A 24,005-nucleotide genomic window follows, 5' to 3' on the forward strand; every position below is an offset into this window, starting at 1 on the left:
GATTCTTTTTTTTCTTTCTTTCTTTTTTTTTAGTGTCGCCTTTTTTAATTTGTATTCTATTAAACAAAATGTTTACTTTTCTCTTAATATGCTGTGAGTGTTGATAAGAAAAGCCCTTGACAAAGTGTCTAAATGTGAATTGTTTATTTCAATTAACATTGTTATTATATGCATGTGGTCTCAAATGCTGCTTTTTGTTGAACTGCCTCTTTTCCCATCTGTGTGTTGCCAAACATGCTATTTTGAATTTCCCTGTGCCTCTCTATGTCTCTCCCTGCTTCAATAACAGGGGCCCATGCAAAAAAACAGGGCGAGGATTTATCGGATAACGACGGTGATGAAGATGAAGGTATTTTCCATGGTGAACAAAGATGGTGCATGAGTTTCTTTCCTAAAAATGTCACTGTTTTCTGATCATTTCTGGTTTTTCTTTGATTTGTTTTTAATTGCAAATGCAATCATCAAGCACCCCTGTCACATTACAGTCTGTAGAACAATGTTGTCTTTGATCAGATGGTAGAGTGTGTGTGTGTGTGTGTGTGTGTGAGTGAATGTGAGGTCTCCTCCTCCAAAGCATCTAAATTCAGCTGATGAGTGGAGCGTTTGGCTTCGGAGTCAGGTGGGATCTAGTAGCTGTCGAGATAACCAAGCCCGGGTTGAGTCATTTTAATATCTCTCATGGTGACTGGAGCAACTGTTATTACAAGGGCAGCGGCAGTGGTGAGAGCCCCCTCTGAAGGTGTGGCCAGCAGCTGTATTTGTGGCGATAATGGCAGAGGGGAAGTGAAGCAGCAGTGTAATATCAGACTGTTCACCAGGTCTGCCAGCAGATTTAGATGAGGAGCGGCAGTTCAGGAGTGCTGCTGGAGAGGATTAGAGGCGAGAGGTGTAGAAAATGGGAAGTTGCTGCTCAGCAATCGCATTGTTCACTTTCCATATTTATCTTGGGATATTCCTGGCTCAGGGTGGATCTCTGCCGAGATTAGAGTGAGAGATGATTCTTGTGCTGCAACAGAAACGGCTTAAGTCTCTGAATCTAAATCAAACCCTTGATATGGCCCCGCCCTCGCCTTCCTTCCCCACAGTAAGGCAGGTGATGCAGGCATGATGTTGGGTATCAAGGTTGAGCCCTTGATTTATGCCCCATTTGTTTGTTAGGGACAGATTGGATTTTTGCGCATTATGTGTATATTTGATGAAGGAGATTCATCTTTATGCGTGGAGCGAAGCTGTTTGGGACCTTAGCACATGTTTAGGGCATATGGACCTTCTATTTGGCAGGAAAACTGAGATGTCACACCAAGTTGCCGTATCCTGTCGCTTATTTGTCTTGATTCTTGGCACAGTTAATGCTTTGCTGGGGGATCCTGCGTTGGGTTTTAAACCCAGCTGAGGCCGGCTGGCCAGGGTTCTTTCCAGATGTTTAAGGGTTTCTACTTGAGCACCTTCTTCGTTGCCAGTGGGCTCTCCTTTCAGAAAGAAGCCTCACGCTGGCCTTGATCACAGAGCAGGAAGCGTTGCCATGGCACCACTTTGACACACAGGTGTTTCTCATTCAAGCCCAGGGCGAGCTGTTACAACTGGAGCCACACTGCCTTCAGTTGTCGGCTCGACAGCGCGTATGCATGCGCTCACGTGGATGTTTGTCTTCCCCCAAGCAAGCCCACATGCGTCAGTGTTTGTAGCCCTAAGTCCGTTCAAAATTGCTGACAAGTGCCGATCCCTTTGTCTGGCAAGTCTTTGCATGCGTGCACTGTGGCTTGGTCTCCAAGCTGTTGTGCAAGACCAGCCTCACTGAAAATATGACAAGTCTTTACTGAGCGCAACTAATGCTATTTGCGGAGCATCACCGTAGAAGCACAATACAGTCCCTGCAGTATCCTTGCCACTGCACTGTAACTAATGCATGTGTGACAAAGCGGGCCATCAATCCCAAAGAATGATCCAGAAGATTTTCATTGTTTTGGCAAGTATGTCTGTTTTCAAGTGTCATGGAGCCGACATGTGACACCAGTGTTCAGAGACACCCCTCTGTTTCTCTATAACCCCCACCCCCACCCCCCCACCCCCCAAAAAAAGAGAACTGGTACACTCTGTGATGAAGAGACTTCAGTCCCCACTGAAGGATGGTTGAGCACACTGCACAAACCAAAGTCTTTGTAAAGCTGTCTTACATACTACTGCTTTCACATGTGGCTGTACTATTATTGTGGGTAATAGTAATCTTTTTTTATTCAAGTTAAAGGGCAAGTAGAATCAGCACACAAGCAGAACTCCCAGTCTCTCCCTCTTTAGCTGATGCACCTCTTATCCACATATTCTCATTCAGTCCAGAGAGCTGCTGTCTTCTCTGGTTTCTCTGTCTAACCCCCTCCATCTCTCAGTCTGTTCATCCCAACATTACCATGCTGTCTCAGTTGGCAGTCTGTCTATCATGGGCTAATTCCCCCCTCCCTCCACGATATTTGAGCCGCCCTCCTGTCCGTTATAACCTCCAGACACGCTCTTAAATTCTAATTCAGATTAGTCTTATTGGAACAAAATTGCCAAAGAAATGTGAGTAACCTATGTAATGGGTTATGTTATGTTATGTAATGTAATATATAAAATTGCAATTAAAAAAGGCAGCAGAACAGTCAGTAAAAACACTCAATGGAGACAAGGAGATAAGCAAACTGTCATATATATGACATAAGAACATAATGACCTTTTTTTTTAATTTTTTTTTTACAGTACATCTCCTTGTATTCACCTTCTGTTTGTCTCTCCTGGTGTCTTTCTGCTGGTCCCTTTGTGTCTCCGTCTGTCTGTCTGAGCAACAGTCAACCCCCTGACACAACCCAAAGTGCATTCAAATTCTGTGCGACACTCCCTCCAGCAACACGAGCGCGTGGGCCAAGATGCTGTGATTTACATCGGCCCACAATCAAGACTCAATTTTACAGAGGCTGTTATTGCACCGTAAAAGAGAGCTTTCAATCACCTACCTGCTGTTGTTAGATAAAGGTGGGCATGTAAATAGAGGAAGTGGGGCTGTGTAGGACCTAAATCTCCCAGGTGGAACATGGCAGTGGAGCCCAGGTGCTGTGCCCAATGTGAGGCAGAGAGAGGCAGCGGTCCTCACTGCACCTCTGGAGTGTCTTGTGCCACTGCTGCCTCGGCCTCTCCCGTTGATGAAAAGTAGGTGTGTGTGTGTGTGTGTGTGTGCGTGTGTGTGTGTGTGTGTCATTTGGCACTCTAGCTCTAATCAGAAGGCATGCTTCCACCCAGTGTGAGTGCGCACAACCTCAAACATCAACACCCACACCCATTAAATCAGTGAAGCATGTACACATGCACACTTGTACACATTGTACACATACACAATGCTTGCTCCCAAGCTCTAGAAGTAACCATCGAATAAGACAACAGACACACGCACACACACACACACACACACACACACACACATACCCCCACCCCCAGAGAAGCGCTCCATCGTTGCTGTGCCAGGGAGCAGAGCTGAGCTCCACCTGCCTGGGTATTACCATTAATTCCATTGCACAAGCCTGACTGGATCCCCATCCGGCAAAACCCTCAGCTCAGCTCAGGCAGGCTGGAGACTGGTGAATCGGCAGTGGGGGCAGTTCACACACCATTCTCCCCATTCTGCCACTATCCTATTCTCTCTGATGTGGCGGGAACGAGGAATGATGCCCCTTGAAGCTCATTTATGCAGAGATATTTGGAATGCTGCTGCTCAGCTTCTTTCCAAGATAAGCATTGCTGCTAATGGCTGATCTGCAAAGGCATCGTTTGAGCCTTTCAGAAGATGGGAGTGCAAGACCTACTGATACTGACACACACGCACACACACGAAAATATATATATGTATTGTGTTGTATGTGCGTGTGATATGTTTATGTGTGTGTAGTCCTTACTCTTGAGTGGCACAAAATAATTGGCAAGTCAAAAACATGAAAAAACGCACTGCTTTTGAAAAATCTGAAGAGTGAAACAAGCGTGGAGATAGACTTTGAATTATCTCATTGAGGCTCTTTCCTTATGCGGTGCCACAGTAGGTCCGAGGGGGGTTGCGCCATGTGTGCCTCTGCAATGTGTTTATTGGTGTGCTGTCATCAACCCTTCAGTGTGTTTGTACAGTGTAACATCAGCTTTTTGCGGCCAGCATCAAGGACAGCAGGCTTCCCTGACAGGCTAAAGGGTTTGTCTTCATTCACTTGAGGAGCAAACAGCTATCTGTGAGTCTTAGGGATGACAGCACCTCTGCAGCTTTCTCCTCTCATCTAGATCCAGGCCAGCTGTAGGGGGCTTTGGCTAATAGCCTTGTAGGCTTCTCACCGTGTCTCCCCTTTTATTTTACTCAGCCCAGTGTCTCTCCCCATCTCTCTTCATTCTCCATCCTCATACACACTGCTCTCTGTCTGCCCTGTTGCCAACATATTTTTATATTTAACACACAAACACACCAGCCAGGGAGCAAAAAGTCACCTTCACACAAAGGTCATTCCTCCCATTACATTTACTCTAGCGATGTCAAGATTCACTCTCACACACATCTCTTTTTCATATAATGCCGTACTCAGTTTTCCTTTATATACATAAGATATACCTGAGTTACCCTCGCAAATGTCAAGTGTTGTGGAGAACACGGTGGACTGTGACACACTCCATCTATAAGGTGCTCTTTTCCTGCCCGTTCCATCACCCCTGATGATGTGCTGGCACTGAAAGCCCACTGGCTTAAAATAGCAACAGCTATGCAACAGCTTTCTTTTTTTTTCTATGTTGTCTTCCTTCTACTGTCTTCTGTGAGTGCAAAATAGAAGATTTGTTACTGTGTGTTCCTTCATTTCAGCCTTTTTTCCCCCTCCAAGGCTGACATTCAGAATACTGTCAGTGACTTGTACAACAGCACAAGCTGCTGTATAATTCGGTGTAATTACGCTGCCTGTTTTGCGAGGAGCTCCCCAGTTAAACTAAATGCAGTCCTTAAACGTGAACATGGCCGGTAATGGACTTGTCATGAGTGAAGCGTGAAGCTGGGCCTGACAAGAGCACTACAGTAGGGTGCATGTCATGTCCTGCCACATCAGGACATTGTCACCCCCCCCCACCCCCCCGTGCGCCGACCGCAGACCTCGCTGATAGCCGCTGACAGCCACCATGTTTCACCAAGTGTTGACACTGTGAATGCCACGACACTTATCTCCGCTCGCCTTTGTCCTGCCCCACTCTGGAGTGTCTTGGCCGCATCTGGGGGCGCTTTAACGTCAAATATACCGTGCGTATGACTGGCTGTTTTCAGTGGACTGAGAGGCAAAGGACAAAAAGGTGGCAGCACAAGGGAGAGGGGGGGATAAGATAGAGGAGGAAGAAACGAGTACTCCCGGCCCTCCTGGTGGGTTTCACTTACAGCGGCAACACTTAGAGGCTCAGCTCAGGCCTGAGTTTGCCTCCCACTGACACTCCAATCAGTCCAGAGCCGCTGTGATGCTCCTGTGAAAGGTTGTGCTCCTCAGGTCCTGCTAAAATTCATGCCCTGTGATGTATTTGTGGGTGTGAATGTCCCCAGCCTTTCTGTTTAGCCAAGGTGAAGAGAACTGAGGACCTTTGAATTGATCATTCCTTGGTAATATTTCATTTATTTTCAGCTATTTGTTGTTCGTGTGATATGTGCTGGGGGTGTAAGACGCCAAATAGCTGCATGATCCCACTTGTGCGACTGAGAGAAATATGTGAGAAAATGATGTGTCATATAAATTATGTTTCTCTGCAGCTCACCCTTCATTGCACATCAGCTTCCATCAACATTTCTATCATGCGCATATTTTTTTTGGTTCATCTCCAAAACATGATTTTATTTGTCGTTTTTTTTTTTTTTTTTTCCCTCTACTCATTGTGCATGTTGTGTTTTTCTTGCAAATTTGTCAGTCTGTGCATTAATGAACCTATCTCTGTTTCTTTTCTAGCACAGAGCTACTGTGCTGCGTTCTGATGCTATGTTATGTGTGTTGATGTAATGATGTGTTTGCCTCGGAGAAGTCGTGAATCAGGACGCAGCTTTTCAAGGTAGCCACTTAGTCACCTGTCACCTGTTTCGCCAGATTAGCCCGTCCGCAGCGGCCGATAAAGCTCTGATCTGATTGGTTAAGCAGAGCTACTCACCTCATTTCCTCCACGACATGCTCAGGCTCAGCCGTGGATGAATCTAGACAGGATCATTATTCCTCACTGTAAAGCAAAAGTCCAATTGGGATCTGTTGCATGTATATATATATGCCTCTGACACAAATCACAGTGTCAGTGAGAACTGTATATCACATCTGTGTGACACCTCCCACATCAGATCAAGCCAATAAATAGATTAGAGCAAGTGGAGCTTCAGTGTCTTGTATCGCTCTCCCAAAGGGATTTAACTGTTGTCATGGAGACCCGATGTGAATCAACAAAAGAGGTGACTGATAACATTGACATGACTAATCTCTTTTTCTTATTTCTTCCCCCTGTTCCTTCTTCCTCTCTGCCATTCTCTTCGTATCTGTGGCCCATTTGTTTGAGTAGTTCTTGCAGGTTTTGCTGTTTCTCTCCCTCCTCCCTCCCCCCCTCCCCTCTCTGACTGTACCTCTCATGCTTCCTCACCCCATGCATCCCCTCCTCCTCTTGTCTAAGATAAGTCTGTGCATAGAGAAGTGTCAGCTATAAATCACATTTCACTGTGTAGCCTTCTCAGATACCAGCAAGATAAAGAAAGCTATAAATAAGGCCGCATCATATACAAGTTATTGCTTTGCTTTTAAACCTAACGGGGCCATGAATAACGAAGGGAATGATGGGGAAAAAAAACCTGTGAATCAAGGCTGAGCTCTGCTATAGGGGTTGCAGAAAAGCCGTGTCCCTACAAAATGCATTTAAGTAGTTGTCCTTGGTGTTGAGCATGCTAATGTGATGGGGTGCATAACGACGAGCGGTGCCTGCAGATGGATGCAGATTGGGCCGTGCAGGATGTGGTCTGCGATTAGCCGTTCTTCAGGATTTTAAATTTTGGCTCTCAGTCGCCATAGCAACCAGAATACAATACCACCCTTTTAAATGTGAGCCCATTGCTTCCCCCCTTTTTTCTTTTTCCTTTCTTGCTTTTTTTTTTTTGCGTCTTTATTCCGTTCTTTTTTTATTTTCCTCCTTTCTTTCTGTCTTTCTATCTTCCTTCCTTCCAGTCTGTCTCTCCCGCTCCCTCCCTCTCTCTCTCTCTCTCTCTCTCTCTTCCTCACTCTCTGCCCTCCCACCCCCTCTCATTCTCACCACTCTCAGGGCTTTGGTGGGGGGGGGTGGAGGCAAGGAGTTGGACAGAGATGGAGGGAAGGCGGGAGAGAAACAGGGAGAGACAGGGGAGAGTCTGTGAGTGAAAGCGATACAAAGTGAGGGAGGGGAAGGCGAGAAGCTACACGGAACGCGGGGGGAGCAGGAGTGAAAATGAGAGAGAGTTTCTTGTCTTGTCTCCCAGCTCCAGCTAGCCAGCCAGTAATTCAGGCTATTCCTCAGACAGAGCCTTTTTTCTTCCCTCTACCTCTGGATGTGCTTTATCTGGCTGGAGTGTCGCTCCAGCTGGGTATCAAGCCCTGATTCGGGAATAGAATAAACAACATTTTACCAAAAGTGAAGCGCAAATTTAACTGCCTGCAATGCCGAGCAAGACCATGCAAATAAATTGTTGCACAGAGATAGGCCTGTGTGAAAAGGAGGCACATGGTTGCATTGTTTAATTAGCCGATGCGTTTTCCCTATCACTGTCAAGCCAGATTAGCCTTTTCCCTGGTTAGGAGATGTGTCAGAGTACCTCTCTCTTTATTCTCCCTAATGGCTTCCTGCGTGTCTATATTGGGAAGTGGGCCTGCCTCCTGCAAAACCAAATACAGCTTTAATAGTTTGGGTTTATGGGATAAATATTTTGTATGGTAAACGATAAGCCGCGTTTTCAGCCGAGATGGCCAATTACCGTAATAGAGTTGAACTCAGCATAATGAGTGGAAATTAATTTGTTTCTCGAAGAGCAGATACGATAGAGTATTGCCTCCGTTTCCATTAGTAGGCCAGCAGACTGTGTCCTTACAGCTGGTATCTGAGAGGTGACCGTCAGCTTGTCTGTTTGTGGCCACCATGTGCTGTGTCTGCTGTATCTGAATCTGAGCTGACCCTTGATCGGAGTGAGTGGACGACAATGTGAATGTGTTAATGATGGCCGCTCTTGCAGACATACGTGATACTGGGGCCAAGCCTGTGATGGTCTACATCCACGGAGGATCCTACATGGAGGGGACGGGCAACATGATCGATGGGAGCGTCCTGGCCAGCTACGGAAATGTCATCGTTATCACTCTCAACTACCGCGTCGGAGTCCTCGGTAAGCATCTTTTCCTTTCTCTCGCTCTCTTTTTTTTTTTTCAACTTCATTTCCTCCTTCAAGGACATTTTCTGGGCCATCTTTGTAGGGCAGCTAGGTGTAATGAGCACCGCTGATTGCCACATACACTCCAAATAAGGCCGAGGGAGAAGCACAGCTCTGTAAATACGCACGCTGGTTCCCGTGATTCTTGTTGATGTGGTGCTCGCGTATCAGAATCACAGTAATTGAGTGTGCTGAATGTGGGTTTGTTGTTGTGACTGGGGTTTAGAATAAATTAAGAAATTATTGTAATGAGGTTGAAAAAAAAAATGATGAGATGGGCGTGATGCTGGAGAGATACAGGCGAAGAGTCTTGTCAGAGAGAAGGAGGGGTTCTCTCTGAGTTGTGGTTGGTTGCAGATTGACTCACACAGCTGAATCCTCTTTCAGACACTTGTGTGTATGTGTGTGTACGCGTGTGTGTGTGTGTGAGAGAGAGAGAGAGAGAGAGTGGAGTGGCAGAGAGGAGAGAGAGAGCAAAAGAGAGGGAGAGAGAGCTCCATGGAAACAGCTGCAGCAACACAAAATGGAGTTTGTTAGCACACTACCCGAGCTTTGTACCTTTTCCATCCATCTCTCTGACACAGCTGATTTCCCTCCTCGCACATTTTTTACATTTAGAGTGGTTGTGTGCTGGCTACAAACACTTTGAATAGAAAATCAAATTTCCATGTTGTTGTTTGCATTTTTTGAGAATATTGCCTCACATTTGAGCTATTGTTGGCTGCTGTTAACGTAAAAGATGCAACCAGTGCTACTCTATATGTGTCCTTAGGTCAACAAATTCCATGAAAGCGCCAAAACCAACTATTCCTGAATCTGTACTTTTATAAAAACGGTTTTTAGCAAACGTTGCTCAAAAGAGAGTTTAAATACTGCATTTGTTGGGGCCATTTTTCAGACTGGGATTAAAGTGAATATTATTATGGACTGATGATAAAAGCAAAAATGTAGTGTCTTCAAGTTTTGTTTGTAAGAGATGAATGTGATATTTCCTCTTTCAAAACTGACATAGTTGTCCTTCAGTGCACATTTTGTAGTGCTGGTGAATATTCACAGCAGCAGGGCAGTGCATGCTGCACTGACTCAGATAAACAATCTGATTTTTTAAGTTTTAAAAGGCAGAAAGGTTGAGGACCACTGAGCTACATCCGGCTTTGGCTGCACATGCTTGTTAGTATCATACTGGCTTTGGTCTTAGCTTTTGTTGACAGCAAGAAAAATTGTGAGTATCAGCAGCCTCATCCTTAAAGGAGTGGTCTTCCTCACCTTGCTGCTCGGAGAGCTCCACATGTCAAGAGTAGGAGGGTGACTGAGGAGCGCCACTGCTTTATCCTCGAGGACATTGAGATGACTGGTGTGGTTGAATCACACCAGCGCAACTACATTCATCCCAAGACTCTCTTTTTTGATGGAGATGAGAGCGATACGGCCTATCGATTTTGTCATCAGGATCGCTCGCCTTGCATGCGCTGTGTTTTCCTCTGTCATTTTTGTGGAGTATCATTTTGAGCGTTGTAATCAGCCTTCGGGGTGGTAAGGTAGCTGGAGTGCCGGCTGAGCATGCTGCCTCCTGCTCCTCCTCCGTTGGTTTAAGGCTGAGCACGTAAGCCTAATACAGATTCATGATCATATTTCTTTCATGGCACTTCAATTATGAGTCAGATGTTTCTTCTCTCGCTGCCACATTTCGCTAAATGTCATTCTACATGCATGCACACATACCCTCTAATAACACATACGAGTACTGTGAACACGCGTACGCTCGCACGAGCTCGCAGCGAGCGCAGACCGAGAGACACAAGCAACAACAGCGTCCACATACAGATGTGGTTTGCCCACATGCACAAACGCACACTCTAATAAACACACACACACACACACACAGTTCACAAAGCAGCTCTCTTGGTGAGCTCCCCAGCAGCCATACTGAGAAATGAGCAGAGAAGAAGTGATGCATGTAGTTGAGCGATAATGTCCATCGCTGTAGCATGGTCTGATAATCTCCCTGTGGTACGGCTTTAAACTGTTATTACAGACACACTCATATAAACCGAATAAAACCAAGGCCAGAGAGAAATCAGAGCATGATGGGCCAATTAACACTAAGCTGTCTGAAGAGTCTCAGTCATAAAGTGTGAATTGCAATGCTCTGAACATGAGAAATCGTAATTACATGTCTCCATTTTATTTTTGTTTGCCGTTTTTTCTACTGAAAATGGGTGTCACTACCAGTTTCAGCGTTAATCTAGTCTAGACAGCCTTAAGTGGAGTAGATTTGCTGTTTGGACTGGACGCTGTACATTAGCCGCTGCACACACAGCTGAAAGCTACACACTCGCAGCCTAGCATCACTTCATCTGACAGCTGAAGGAGAGCAAATACTCCAGTTTTTACTTCTTCTTCAACTAGCAGGACTCCCTGCATTTCAGTAATAGGAAAAAAAAAAAGAAATCAGTGATTTAGATTCGGCGTACGGTGAAGCAGTTTCATGTCGAAATCCAAAATAAATAAATAAATAAACAGATATTAATGAAAAAATCAAAGCTCTTTTAATTAGGCTGCTTAAAGGGATGAGGGAATAATGGAGGCAGGGAGAATTAGACAAGATAATGAGTTTAAAGTGAAAGCAGACAAGGCAACTCAAACTCCAGCTTTCTGACACTAATATAGCTCTCCCACCGTCCCTGCGCAATCTGAATATGGCATTAATAATGCAGTAAACACCTTTGAAATACACACAACAATCTGCATATTTAACTCCTTTCACAGAAATAATAGGCCTAAACTATTAGGCAACAACAGCACTCGCAGACAAATCTGTACTGAAAGCATTCTTAATGTGGAGAATGAAAAACATTTTCTCCAGCAAATTTCAACAAATTGGGCAACACCGAACTTTGGTAAATGTCAGCGATGGATGTTTTACTTCTCTGTTGCATTAATTTCATGTTCGTCACACTATTTTCGTAGTTTACAGCTTCTCAACATTTCATTCAGAATGCGGGAAATTTGTCGGTGCTCTGTGTGTTTGTGAAATATACATTTTTTCCATTTGTTTGGTGTTTTCCAAAAGACAGGCTGCAGTGGATTTGGTCTACATTTCAGCGTGGTTTTATAATCTGTGCATGGCAGCTGCAGATTGTACAGTGAAAACACAGAAAGAATACACTCGCAGAGAGAAAAAAGAGGAATGAGGCTAAGGGGAGAGCGAGAGGAGAAATACTGTAGAAAGGAGAGGTAACACGGAGGAGAGTTGTACAAATTCTCTTCAGAGACTCTGATGTGTCAAGTCGCTGCCACTCCTGTTCCAATTAAAGAGGAGTCCACTAAGTTTCCAGTGCTGTTCTATCATCCCCCTGCAGCTCTTAGCCCGACGCTGCTGTAATGGTAATTATTGCTTCAAAGGGTGGACCACAATTCTCCTGAGGCCCCATTTGGAAACTTTCATATCTCAACCTTTCACTGTTTAGATGAATGAGAATTCATATCAGATTTAATCTTTAATTACGTATTGACCCACCGCAGTGCGATTATCACCAGATGAGTTATGGAGAATAGCGCTCCGCACCGTCCAGACTGCCCTGCTCGGCCTCGTCTCGCTCTGCTCCGGTCGGGGACCTGAAGAGTAGAGTTTGTTAAGCAAAGAGAAACAGTGTTTGGATTTCTGCTCATTGATCTGTGTGTGTGTGTGTGTGTGTGTGACACAGAGAAAGTTTGTGACTTGTCTGCCCACATGCACGAGGCTGTGTGCGGATTGTTGTGTGCGTGCGTGTGTGGTCTGTGCACATGGTGCGCGTGTCTGGTTGCCGCGCCTCTCTAATGATGTGTAATGAGTCCCAGTCAGAGGGGAGTATCTTGTATCACTGCTCTTTACAAATATAATTACTCACTGGCTCTCCAGAGCATGTCAATTTCCCAGTCCATTGGGGGGGTGGGGGGGGGGACTTAATTACTAGTTTCCAAATGCATTAAAAATTAACAAAGGCTGCCTCTCTTGCCAAAACCCAAGGTGAGACTCTCAAAAGCTGCTCTAAAAAGGAGAATGGTCAAGTACAGGCTGTACTTGTGGAGTTTTCACCTCTGACAGGGTTTATTTGTGACCTTTGATGTCTATCTCCCATATCTGTCTGATCGCAGCCATTTTATGGTGCCGCTGTGGACCGTCTCCTCAGTCCAACCAAGTTATTCAGACCCGCAAAAGAATAGTTTTAGATCCAATCAAAATAACCTCAACCTACTGTATGAGTGCACGTGAAAGCGGCGCTCTCGGCATTCATTTGCTCAATCGGCAGAGTTCTTCTGTGTGTGGTAAGTGACTCTGCCGCTCTCTGCTATGTCCCTCTCCTCAAGTAAAGACGGTGGCAGTTACTAATTCAGCCAGGGATTTGGGGAGCGGGGATATTTGTGGCTGTGTGTGAACAATATTGCAGAGCAACAGGTCGTCCATCACACAAGTTTGTATAGTTGTTTGTCACCGCCGAAGTACGGCTCAACTTTCTGACCCAGTCACTGCACTCAGCTGAATGTTGGCGAAGTCATAATACAGGTCATCTAGGATGTCATCCGCTTCCTCTCTCCGCTCTAAAATCATTTGCACTTGTTGTTTCAAGTGTCTTATACCTGGATGAAATCCAGATGCAATTTAATACACTTTCATTTACACTTACACAAACAGACACCTCCCCTTTGGCCAGACCACAAATCAGATTGTGGTGCGCCTTGGTTTTTCTGGGCCACAGGCAAATCAGAGTCAGCCCTCCTCCAGCCCAGAGGGAGGTGGAAATGCACCTGAAGCCTCCAAAAAATAGTAGAAGAACTTTAGCAGCTTAGTTACAAGAACGAGCAGTTAGCATAAACAGCTACATCGCTAACTACAAACACAAGCATATGGCTGAGCTCTGTTTATGAACCACGAACAAGACAAAAGTTTTAATGTCTTCACAGGCCGTCAAAACACCAATGCCCTGTCACACACACAGATCACTTAATGGTCAAACTGATCAGGGATCAGATAAATGCTGACAAGAGCACAGAGAATCCTCTGTATGATCATCAGTGGTGGAAGAAGTATTAAAGATCTTTTAGTTAAGTAAAAGTGGCGACACTGCAATTTCAAGTATTCTGTTGCATGTAATACTGCTCCGCTCCTGCCTCTGTGATTTTATCGAATCCTTGCACAGCTTTTAGAAAATGATGAGTGTGAAAATACCTTCTTTTTTTTTTTTTACTACAAGTTCATGTGCAGGATATAATCCGTCTGGGTGCCTCTCATTTGTCACATCGGATGTCTGGGATCACAAAAATCACTCTGTGAGTTACTACGGAATAAAATTCGACATGACAGCCTCCTGTGTGGCGAGGGTGAATCGACTTAAAATAAAGAGCCTCCCTCAGTAAGTGTTCCCAGTCTCAGTCATTTCGGTTATCATCTGATATATGAGCTTGGCGCCGAGCAGAGGAATTCTCAAACAGTAGGTGGAAGAAAACGCGAAGGCAGAGTGAGTTCTCTTTGTCTTCTATTATCAGGAGGGGAGCTGAGATGGATATTTACTTGTTTTCATTGCCATTTGGATGAATTCATCCAAATTAAGCAGAGAACAAAAACATTTATTCATCCTATTAATGTCAGGGAGTGAGGGATTGAAGTAATGGCTTTCATGCTCCAGTCTGCAGCAGCTTGTTGATGCTGCTCTCCTACAAATCACTGCCAGGAAATTAACTCTTAAGCCAGTCTTGCCAGACACACTGCAACAGACGTCTGGCTCTGCAAGACGGGGCAGAGATGGGGCCTTTTGTTGCTCAGTGCTCTGCTTGTCACCGTCCCCAAGAAGATGTTTCCTTTCTACCTTAAAACTCTTGAAAAGTATTGATTAAAGCTGAAAGGGAATAATGCTGAGTAGGGCTGAGCGCCTGGAAATAATGGAGCAGTTGATGTCAAACAGCACTTAACACCGCAGGGCCTCGAATCTTCCTCATGAGTGATGATTTTTAAATATAGCACGGCTCAAACGGTTAAAGGTTCTGTGTTATTAACTTTTCATGAAATTGTTTTGGATTATTGTTGTTTCTGACAAAGCGCAGGGTGTTTTATCATCATTATTTTTGTATTTCTTCATTAAGTTCTCAGTTGCAGTCGCAGCACTCTCCGCCACATCCAGAGCACGTGCGTCATTTCAAACGCTGGAGTTTTTGAGTGAAGGGAACCAACCAAGACTGATTGTGTTTCCACCCACTTATAGAAGAATCCAAAATCTAGAAACTCCGACCAGATTTCCTGCAGCTTTGCCTTCATGCAGTATTTTAAAAACCAGACAGACAGAAACAATATCTGTAGAATGACATTTTGAAGCTAAGCAGGCTAATATAGTTCAAGCTATGATCCTTAATTTTTTCAGGAAATCATATCCTGTTTTTCAGCCGCTATAGCCATTCAATGTATTTACATTCCATAATTACCACAGTGTATAGTAGCTGTCATTGTTAGTGGTGGGGTCCGCCATTCAAATGACCGACCCACACATGAGATTCACAGGAAATGATGCATGCGTGCAATCTAGTGTTTTAATTCTGTCAATATCTGCCTGCTGCTCACCTTCCTGCAGTCATATCAGTATTACATTCCTGCTAATGCAAACTGAACATTTCCTGCCGCCACTACTTCACATTAAAGCACCTAACTGGCAGCAAACGCAGTGGCATGTATGTGAAGCAGGCACTGCAAAATGCATTTGCAAAACAAGACACTGTCATGACACTTCTCTGATTGGGGATCAGCTTAAAATACAGTCAGGTAACATGACAATCTGCATATTGGATGGTGTGGGTTTATTTTCCCTGAAATAATTACCATCTGATCATTTTGAGCTCACAGCTGTGGAGAATTCGTTTGGTCTCACTGGACACATCTGCTAAAAAATCAGTTGGAAAGTGAAATATGGACAGAATTTAAGAGGCTATTAGGTAACATCTTTTTTCACTTTCAACAGAAACGAGTATTTGGGCTGTATCCAGTTTCTAGGACCAAGGGCTGGTATATGAAATACTTTGAAGATGTTTTGAGCAACTGTTTCTTTCAGTCTAACCACCTGCAATCATCACAGTAACATTGTATAAAGATGTTCTACACTGAATGAACAACAAATTTCCCCTCACTGTTGTGACTTGAACTCGGTTTGCTGATGTATTTTTAATGAGAACTTGTCCTTCTTTTTCATCCTACAACAAATGGAAACAGGAACAAAGCTCATTATATTTCATCAGCATGACATTTCAGAAATCTGACATTAAGAAATCAATTTCTGCAGTACAGTAGTGCTTTTTACTATTCAAAACAAGCTTTGCTGTAGCACTGCCCTCAGATGAAAACATTTTTAGATGATCGCAGTACTTTCACCATAACAGTAAATATGCATAACAAAGACATCAAAGAGCTAACCCAACAATTGCTTTCATCTGGTCAAGGGGTCCTCTGCAGCGTCTCATGTAAAAATGGAGCACTTCACCCAAAGACGGCAATATGAAGTGCACAGATGGAACAGCGGTTCACTGAAGGAAAATGTCAACCTCGTGTCAGTGTTTGTGGTTGAGATGCTTTATTGATGGATGTTTGACCTTTTCTGTTCGTGATGGAAGATGTTCTCCTTACGAAGCTTTCATTTGCATCCGAACCATTGCCAAACATTATTCCTTTTCAGTCTAGTGGCGCACTAAAATTAGACTTTTACGGGTGGAGATTTGAGTGGCTCCTCAAAGACAGGAGACTAATATTTACAGAGCAGCTATCTCACTCGCACTAACATGGCATGACTGAGCAACAAGAGATGGCATTTCCATTTCCACCTCAGCACTATCTGACCTAATACTGATTCAGGGGTAGAGCTGCAATTCCAGGTATGCCACTCGCTGCCAAAACTTTTTTCATATTTTCAAGTGCTCCTTAAATTGAGTGTATTTGAGTGTGAGCCTCAAATGAAGTACCCAGTAGGCGATTCATAATGCAATGCATGCACAGTGGCAGGTGTTGCCAATGCAGTGATTAAACCATTCTTTCACCTTTGGTTTTTGTGGCAGAGGCTATTAACTTGCACAAATAGACGTTTCAGACTTTTGTGTGAATCCCGGGCTGGCCTTCGCCTTTGCTTGCAGAGCCAGATGCCCCTTTAATAGCCACACCAGTAAATCCCAAAATATATTCACACCAACAGGGGCTTTTGTGTGACCTGCTATACTAAGTCGTGTTTGGACTGGTTTATTGTCCAGCAATTGCGAAATGACCTTGGTTACTCAAGGATATAAATTGAAGGTCCCCTCAACCTTTAATGTGTCACTGCATAGCAATTGATGCGTTATGATACCCCCCCACCCCACCCCCCCCACCCCCCCACCATCACACTAAGCCACATGAATACGGAAGTAACATTTCTGAACGTATATCTGTAAAGTTCTTACACTAATAAAACAGTAAATAGATCAGACTGTATGACTAAACAATGCTAAATCCTTAGCATTATCAAACTAAAGTACATTGAAGGGCACAAAAATGCCACATAAAGAACAATGCAGTCTGGGTAATAGGAACTGCAAATTACTGTTTTGTTTCTCCGCTGAGATATTGACACAGGGACCGAAAATCAATTAAGTGAAAACAGTACATACCATTGTATGAAGTCTTTGAACAAATATCACTCAGTCAGAAGGTGGCACAGGAAAGATACTGTATATTGTATACCCGAAGGTGAATATTTGTATTTCTGAGACTTTTTATAACTTTAGTCTATTCCCAACTCGTAGTGGGCTTCTTGTTTATGCCGCCTGCAAGATCTATCTGTGGTGATTCATTGCTTGAATGCTTTGTTTTGCTTTATACCGTGCTCTAGGAGGGAGTGTGGGGCTCCTAATGGCAGCACAGCTTTTCTTCTTAGTGCATTTGTCCTTGAGGGATTTTTAACTTCACAACCAAAAAACACACAGACGCTTCTTCTTCCTCAGGGCAAAATACGTACAGGTAACAGCCTTATCGAACGGAAGCCAGCGTGTACACCTTCCAGATCAGCCCGGTGTGGAATCTTTGATCAGTCCGAGAAGGGGAAAGAAGCGTGTGAATCTAAAAGTCCTTTCTATTCTTTCTTTTTTTTTTTACTCTCAGCATCATTGTGAAGGGTAGGAAGGGATTACAGCAAGAGGAAGGACGGGGGTTAAGATTTGTCCATCATCAGGCGATGTGCGTAAGGAGATATATATTGGCCAGGCAGGTAGAGGTACTTGCTTCTTGTCTTGTAGAGGCATTAATCATAGCAGCGGCCAAGCCTAACCACCAAGGTCAGCAGTCCTCGCATGTGTGGGAGGCACTCTCCGCAGCTGCCACCACAAAGCGCTGCTGCAGAGGGGCTAACAGGCGGGAGGCTGAAGAGGGTGAGGAGCAGGGTGTTGAATTGACAAGGTGAAAGTAGGAGGAGGAGGAGGAGAATGGGGAGGAGAATGAGGTCGGATTAGTGACGACCCCGGGGGTGTGGTCGGTAAAGAGTGGCACTTGAGGTGGTAGTGAAGGAAATTGCTAAGCAAAGGTAGGTGGACATTTTGGTATAATGGATTGAAGTGGGCAGCACAGCTGGAGGGGAGAGGGAGCAAAATAACAGTGCGTGATGCACTGGTACAGTGGGTGGACCTGCACCAATCAGAAGGAGTAAGGGTTGGGAGGGGCAGCGTGTGAACAGGGTCTGGTCACAATGCTTTTAATCACACCTCTCGAGTAGGAGTTTGGTATTATTAAAACAGGACAGAGGTGAGAATTATGCCCATTCAGGGAGAATCGTGACTGCTTGGAGCTTTGAGAAAGATAAAGGTGTTAATTTGGCAAAACACAGAGCCAGATATGCAGTGTAGTGCTTATACTTATAACAAAGTATCCACAGAAGGCCGATTGTAAGCAAATTGGTGGCAATATATCCATGACAGGTTATATTATACGTCAAGCTAGTACTATCTTTCTCCTGTGAGAGCTAATTTTATCGGGTCATATGTGGTTTGGAATGTGTCGTAACCCCACGGAGGTCTATCAGACGTGTGGGAGGGCATTTCCACTGAACCACTATGAAGAAAATATGGTCATTTTCTGCTGCGGTGTGAAACAGAGGTGCAGTATATCCTTATAGTCTGTAGTGAAGAGAGCAGTGGCTGCAGTCCAACATAGTCCAACTTCATCTCCCTCACTATTTAGGAGCCTTGATTGGTATAAAATTGATCCAAGTGGGATTTTCCACCAACTCTTTCTGCCCATCCAGTCTTTTCAACCCCATGAAGGAGGAGATACTCTGGAGGGAAATGTAGAGAATTAGAACACACTGGAAGGGCTTTGTTGTAGTAAGCCAGCGTACAACTAATTCTGCGGGCACTACCTTTGCCTGACTGCCTTCTGCTTATATAACTTTTTCAGGCATTTCAGGTGACTCTGCCTGTCTGTAGGCATCACTGTGCGAGCCTGATTAGCTGGGATTTTTTTGTTTGTTTGTTTGTTTTGCTTGAAACACAGAATCTGGCTTCACATTAAGTCCTGACAAAATAGATTACATGTCAGTGCAAAGATGACACATTTTAGTAATAATAATAACAATATAACCCTGATTCTAAAACAATTGTGACCCTGTGTGAAACATAAATCAAACAGAATGTGGTAACTTTTCCTGTTTGACATTTACTCAATTGAAAACAGTACAAGGACAATATATTGAATGTTTTACATCATCAGCTTCATTGATTTTTGTAAATTAATGCTAATTCTGAATTTGATGCAGCAGCATGTTTCCAACAAGTTGAGACAGGAGCAACAAAAGACTGTGAAAGATGTGCAGTGCATCAAAAACACTTCATTTCAAGGGGTAAACAGGTTAATTGGTAACAGGTGATAGTATCATGGTTGGGTATGAAAGGGGCTTCCTGGAAAGGTTCAGTCGTTCACAAGCAAGGATGGAGGGAGGTTCACCACTTTGTTAACACATTATTGTATAAAGGATATTACTGCATGGACTCAAACAGCTATAATTAGTGGGAAAAAAGATGAAAATAAAAGCCACTCAATAATACAAGTAACAATTAGATAGAAAATAAGCTTGAAAATAGAATACAGAGAATGCATAACAATATAAGATGGAAAATAAACTCATAGAATGCATAAAATCAAGAAAAGCCCAACATTTTAAAACAAATTGCCTTGAAACTGAGCTGGTTGTATAGATCTTCTGTGCTGCTGGGTTGAAGATGTGTGTGAAACATCCATATTAGCTTCTTTGCAGCAACACCCATATTTGAAGCATTGTAGTCCAACACGGGCTCATTGGTTCTGCTGATAATGAGCTTCAGGTGATTGTTGTTGCACCATGTGATGAAGGTCCCTATCAGTCCTCTGTAAGTATAGTCTCTAAGTGAAGACAGCATGTTTCTCACTGGACACTGAAATCATCCATGTCATTATAGTCCCTCAAAGGCTTCACTACATAGATGACATGAATCTGGACAGACGTCCACCTAAATGAAACTGGACTGGTTGGTGGAGGCGTCCAAAAACAGAAGGTAGTCATTCTAGTTTTCTTTAATAAAGGAGTTAATTGCACTGATGAAGGGAAGGTTGGATATCGGCCTATAGCTGGTGAGTGCATAAAATCTAGGTTATGGTTCAAGGTACAATTCAAAATTACGATGTAAAAATTACCCAAAATAACCCCCCGCCCCGTAAAGGAAAAAAAAAAAAAACGTTCCAACACAAAATGACAATATAAAAGTGTCTTCTCCCACATCAGTAGGCATTCAAAGGTTTCTTTGTAAAATCAGTTAACATTTTGAGAGTTCAGTCAATTTAACATGCTGTATATTTTTAGAGCAGTGCAGCTCAACTGGACCCAAGTGCAGAGAATACACCACATGCATAATTTCCTAACTAAACTTCTAATCTAAACTTCAGACGAACTTTATGTTTCTTTTCTTTGCTCAAGCAAACACAAAGCAAGACAATGTGCTGCCAGAATGGCCACAGACTAAAAAACCCTCTTAATGAGGCAGAACTGACTGGAGTGGAGGGAGCTTGGCACTGGTGTCTCCAGGACTTCGCAAGTGGGATCTGGAACAACAAGGTATATGTGGCGAGTTTGGCATGTGATGCAGATAATGAAGCTGATCAGTCAAAGCAAGCTATTTAGCCATCAGTGCAGGCAGCCCCAGATTCAGCACCCTGGACAGCGGTCGTGACATTCTCTGGTTTAATTTATTGTGGTGGCTACACTTTTATGTGATTATTATTATTATTTATTTGACGTTGTAATATGAAATAATCGTGCATAAGAGAATTAATTTTTAAAAAATGCATCAGTGTCCATGTGTAAAACTTAGTAGAGAATCCTTGACTTTGATAGGTTGATAGCAGCTCACAGCAACACATATGAATCTCATCCTGACCCGCCTTTGGTGCTTCATGACCTGAATTCCAAATTTCTCATCAGTGTATTGCTGAGGATTGATTTGTTTTGATTCTAATATAAGCAAACAACACGAAAGTGATGTATCAACAGCAGCCTGAAGGGGGGAAATGAAATTACATCATGAAGAAGCAGCTTACAGAGGAAGCAGATCGTTGATATCTAACGATTTATTTGAAAATTATATGTTTACACAGCAAGTGTGACACAGTTTGCCTGTAAATAACCTGGAAAAACTCAAGGGGAATCAGTTAAAATGGCATCATAACATGCACAGAAAATCATGTTAAACTCTGGAAGCCTTTTGCAGGCACGTGATCTGAGTGTGTGCGTGTGTATGCCAGTGCATGCTGTTAAGACGTATTCTTTAATAAAATGGAAATTAGCCTTAATCAACTATTGAGTTCTGCTTTTTTAGCTTGTATCCCTTAATTTGATTTGTTCTGTTTATCAGAGGATTAGGTACGTTTTTCAAGGTTTAACTTCTCAAGCTAAAGCGCTTACAGGGTTGTTCACAACAAATCCAACTTTTGTAAATCACAGCATCACAAGAAAAGGTTGTGTGATATTGGGACGTATTGAACCAGATATTCAATTTTAAATGAAATGCACAAAGCAATTTGAAATAGGAAGTCGCAGGTGTGTAATTCAATGGATGGAAACAAAAGAAAGAAGCAGAGGGATAAAAAGTCATTTAATTCAGAACTAACGCTTCTTGATTCAGCTTTTTTTTTTTTCTTTTTTCCAGTGTCCACTCTGTACTGCATATCAGAAACTGTGCACAAGGTACCTAATCAACCGTGCGCCTTAATTGAGATTAGCCCATAGAACAGAGAGTGGCTTTGTTCCTCACAGGCAGAAAAAATAGTTCAAGGCATTCTTGTAAATATCACGCGAGACTGATGTGAGCGTCAGGTGCTGCCGAATGCCAATTTTCTCATGAATAATAGCAGTGAAATGTGTTGATAAATCCTGAATGTCTTGTTGGAGTTGCGTTGCTTCAGGTGTTGGTTGACATTCTCTCTGTGGAGCTGCCAGTCAAGCCGCTGCCGGGCCTCTGGAGCGCCGTCTCTGTGTCTTTCCGTGATATTTTTCAATAGAACAGTCACAGCACTTGAATATCACGCTTCTGTTCTGCAGTGTGACTGTAATACTGACAATCCACAACCTCACTAGCATATACTGTACCGAGATTCCTCCCCTCATATTCCGTGGTCTCATCTGTTCCTGTTTTGTTTACACAGATATGAGCCTTGCTGTGTTTCCCCATATCAAACTGTATTAGTTTCTGTCAGCGCTAACACAACGTAGCAGGCTAATAAAAGCACCAGCGAAGTGCGCAGCACATGGCAGCCGCTCTGGGAATGGTCGCCGCAGAGTAGCAGCTCTCATCTGGTTCTGGAGGATTGTGGGTCCCGCTCCCTTATATTGGCCAGGAGCCCATGTGAGATGTGACCCCATGCCACTTGTCCTTTACACTCACTGGCTGCATGCTGGCAAGTTGACCTTTATCATTAACCCTGCTGCGTGCTTGTCATTTGAAGTCTTTATTATTCACGCTTCCCTTTGGGTATATTGTATACCAGGGAGCAGGGATGCAGAGCTAGTTAGCACATTTACACTCAGCAATTATAGCACTTAGCTGCTGCTGAGAGAAACCAGCAAAGCAAATTTTCAAGAGCAGAAAAATGTGAAATATAAAAATATTGAGTTTTCTACCCAGCTTCAGCCATCTCTCATGTGCGCAGCAGCACAGAAAAATATGTTGCTTTACTTTATCTCACAGGCACACATATCCCTCTTTACCACTATGCACACCCACATGCATTGGCTTCAGCACAATACGGTACTGTGACTAGGCTAAAGCATCAATTGCACATTTTTATGTTATTGATTAGTCTCATCTCTACACTATAGTCACAGTTTCTTTCGTACAACAGCATTTGTTTCTTTTTTTGACTTTGATGTTCAGAGCCCCAGCCAGACGTGAGGCACACACACAGATACAGACACACACACACACACACACACACACACACACACACACACACTGTGGCTGAGGCACTGTTGATATTCTTTGGACACTCGTCTTTATCCACAGCAGTGCTAATCAGCAGCCATTCTAATTAAACTCAGTTTGCACTTGAAATGCGTTAAAACATGTTCAAACACTTCTGAACGACAGCTGTTTGATAGGACACATTGCTGCTTCCGTCCTGCTTGCAGGTGATAAGAGCAGCCTGTGCAAAAGGAGCCGGCACGGGTGTATTTTAAAGTGCGCATTGTCTGTATGTAATCGAACCGAGTCAATCCACGTCACACACCTTCCCTATGATATTATTCATGAATGTTTTTACCCCGATCCCACATCCATTACATCTTTATCACAGCTATTTTCATTATCATCCGGCTCTGCCACTTGCCTTCACTCAACCTCATTCTGCTGCGTGTCAACTCAGCAGTCTCCCGCAAAAAGTAATCCACTGCCTTTACTGATGGGCTGTGATATAGCTCTCATCTTTTCAGCGCCGCGGCGACGGCTGCAGAATGTGGCAAACAGGCAGTTGACACCCCACTCCTGCTTTGTCAACTATTCAATTTGAACACTCTCAAAATGAATCCTATCAAATTACCTGATTATGTATCCAATTACAGTGTTTTTTGGTGCAGCTATCATCAATGCATTTCCATTTGTAACAGAGGTGGAATGTCAACTTTGTACTTGGAGCCAAATGATACAGCTTAGTCGTGCACACTGTTTGCATGTGTACTTGTTTGTAGTCCAGTCAAAGCCCTAACAGCCCTGCATACGATATTACATAAAAGTTAGCCAGAGGACAAATTACAAAATGCTTTCGCCTCGCAGAATTTTCCATCATTAAAAAACAGAGCGAAGGAATGCTATTCGGATTACAAATGGGAATTTTGCAAATGCATGTTCCCCCCGCCCCCTCATCCCCCGACTTCACCCTGTCTGAATCAATTGAACAAACCGGCATGATATTTGATGGCCTGTGAGCTCCAATTATTAGAACAATATTATGGCGAGGGTAAGTCAGGGGCACTCCAGTGGAATTCCAATAGTGTTTGGAAGC

At 43.7% G+C, this 24,005-nt stretch overlaps 1 protein-coding gene across 2 annotated transcripts in view; it reads left to right on the top strand.

The window, feature by feature from the left end:
* The window catches only part of nlgn3a (neuroligin 3a), a 115,632-nt gene that overhangs the window by 34,415 nt on the left and 57,212 nt on the right, over positions 1 to 24,005 (top strand). The window contains exons 4-5 of one of the 2 annotated variants that reach the window (XM_076738446.1): positions 290 to 349; positions 8,252 to 8,401. In XM_076738446.1, the coding sequence (XP_076594561.1) occupies positions 290 to 349; positions 8,252 to 8,401 (210 nt within the window). The remainder of the gene's footprint in view (positions 1 to 289; positions 350 to 8,251; positions 8,402 to 24,005) is intronic. The other variant, XM_076738447.1, reaches the window with a different exon arrangement.

The sequence above is a fragment of the Chaetodon auriga genome, chromosome 9, assembly GCF_051107435.1.
Source record: "Chaetodon auriga isolate fChaAug3 chromosome 9, fChaAug3.hap1, whole genome shotgun sequence".
Taxonomy (NCBI): Eukaryota; Metazoa; Chordata; class Actinopteri; order Chaetodontiformes; family Chaetodontidae; genus Chaetodon; species Chaetodon auriga.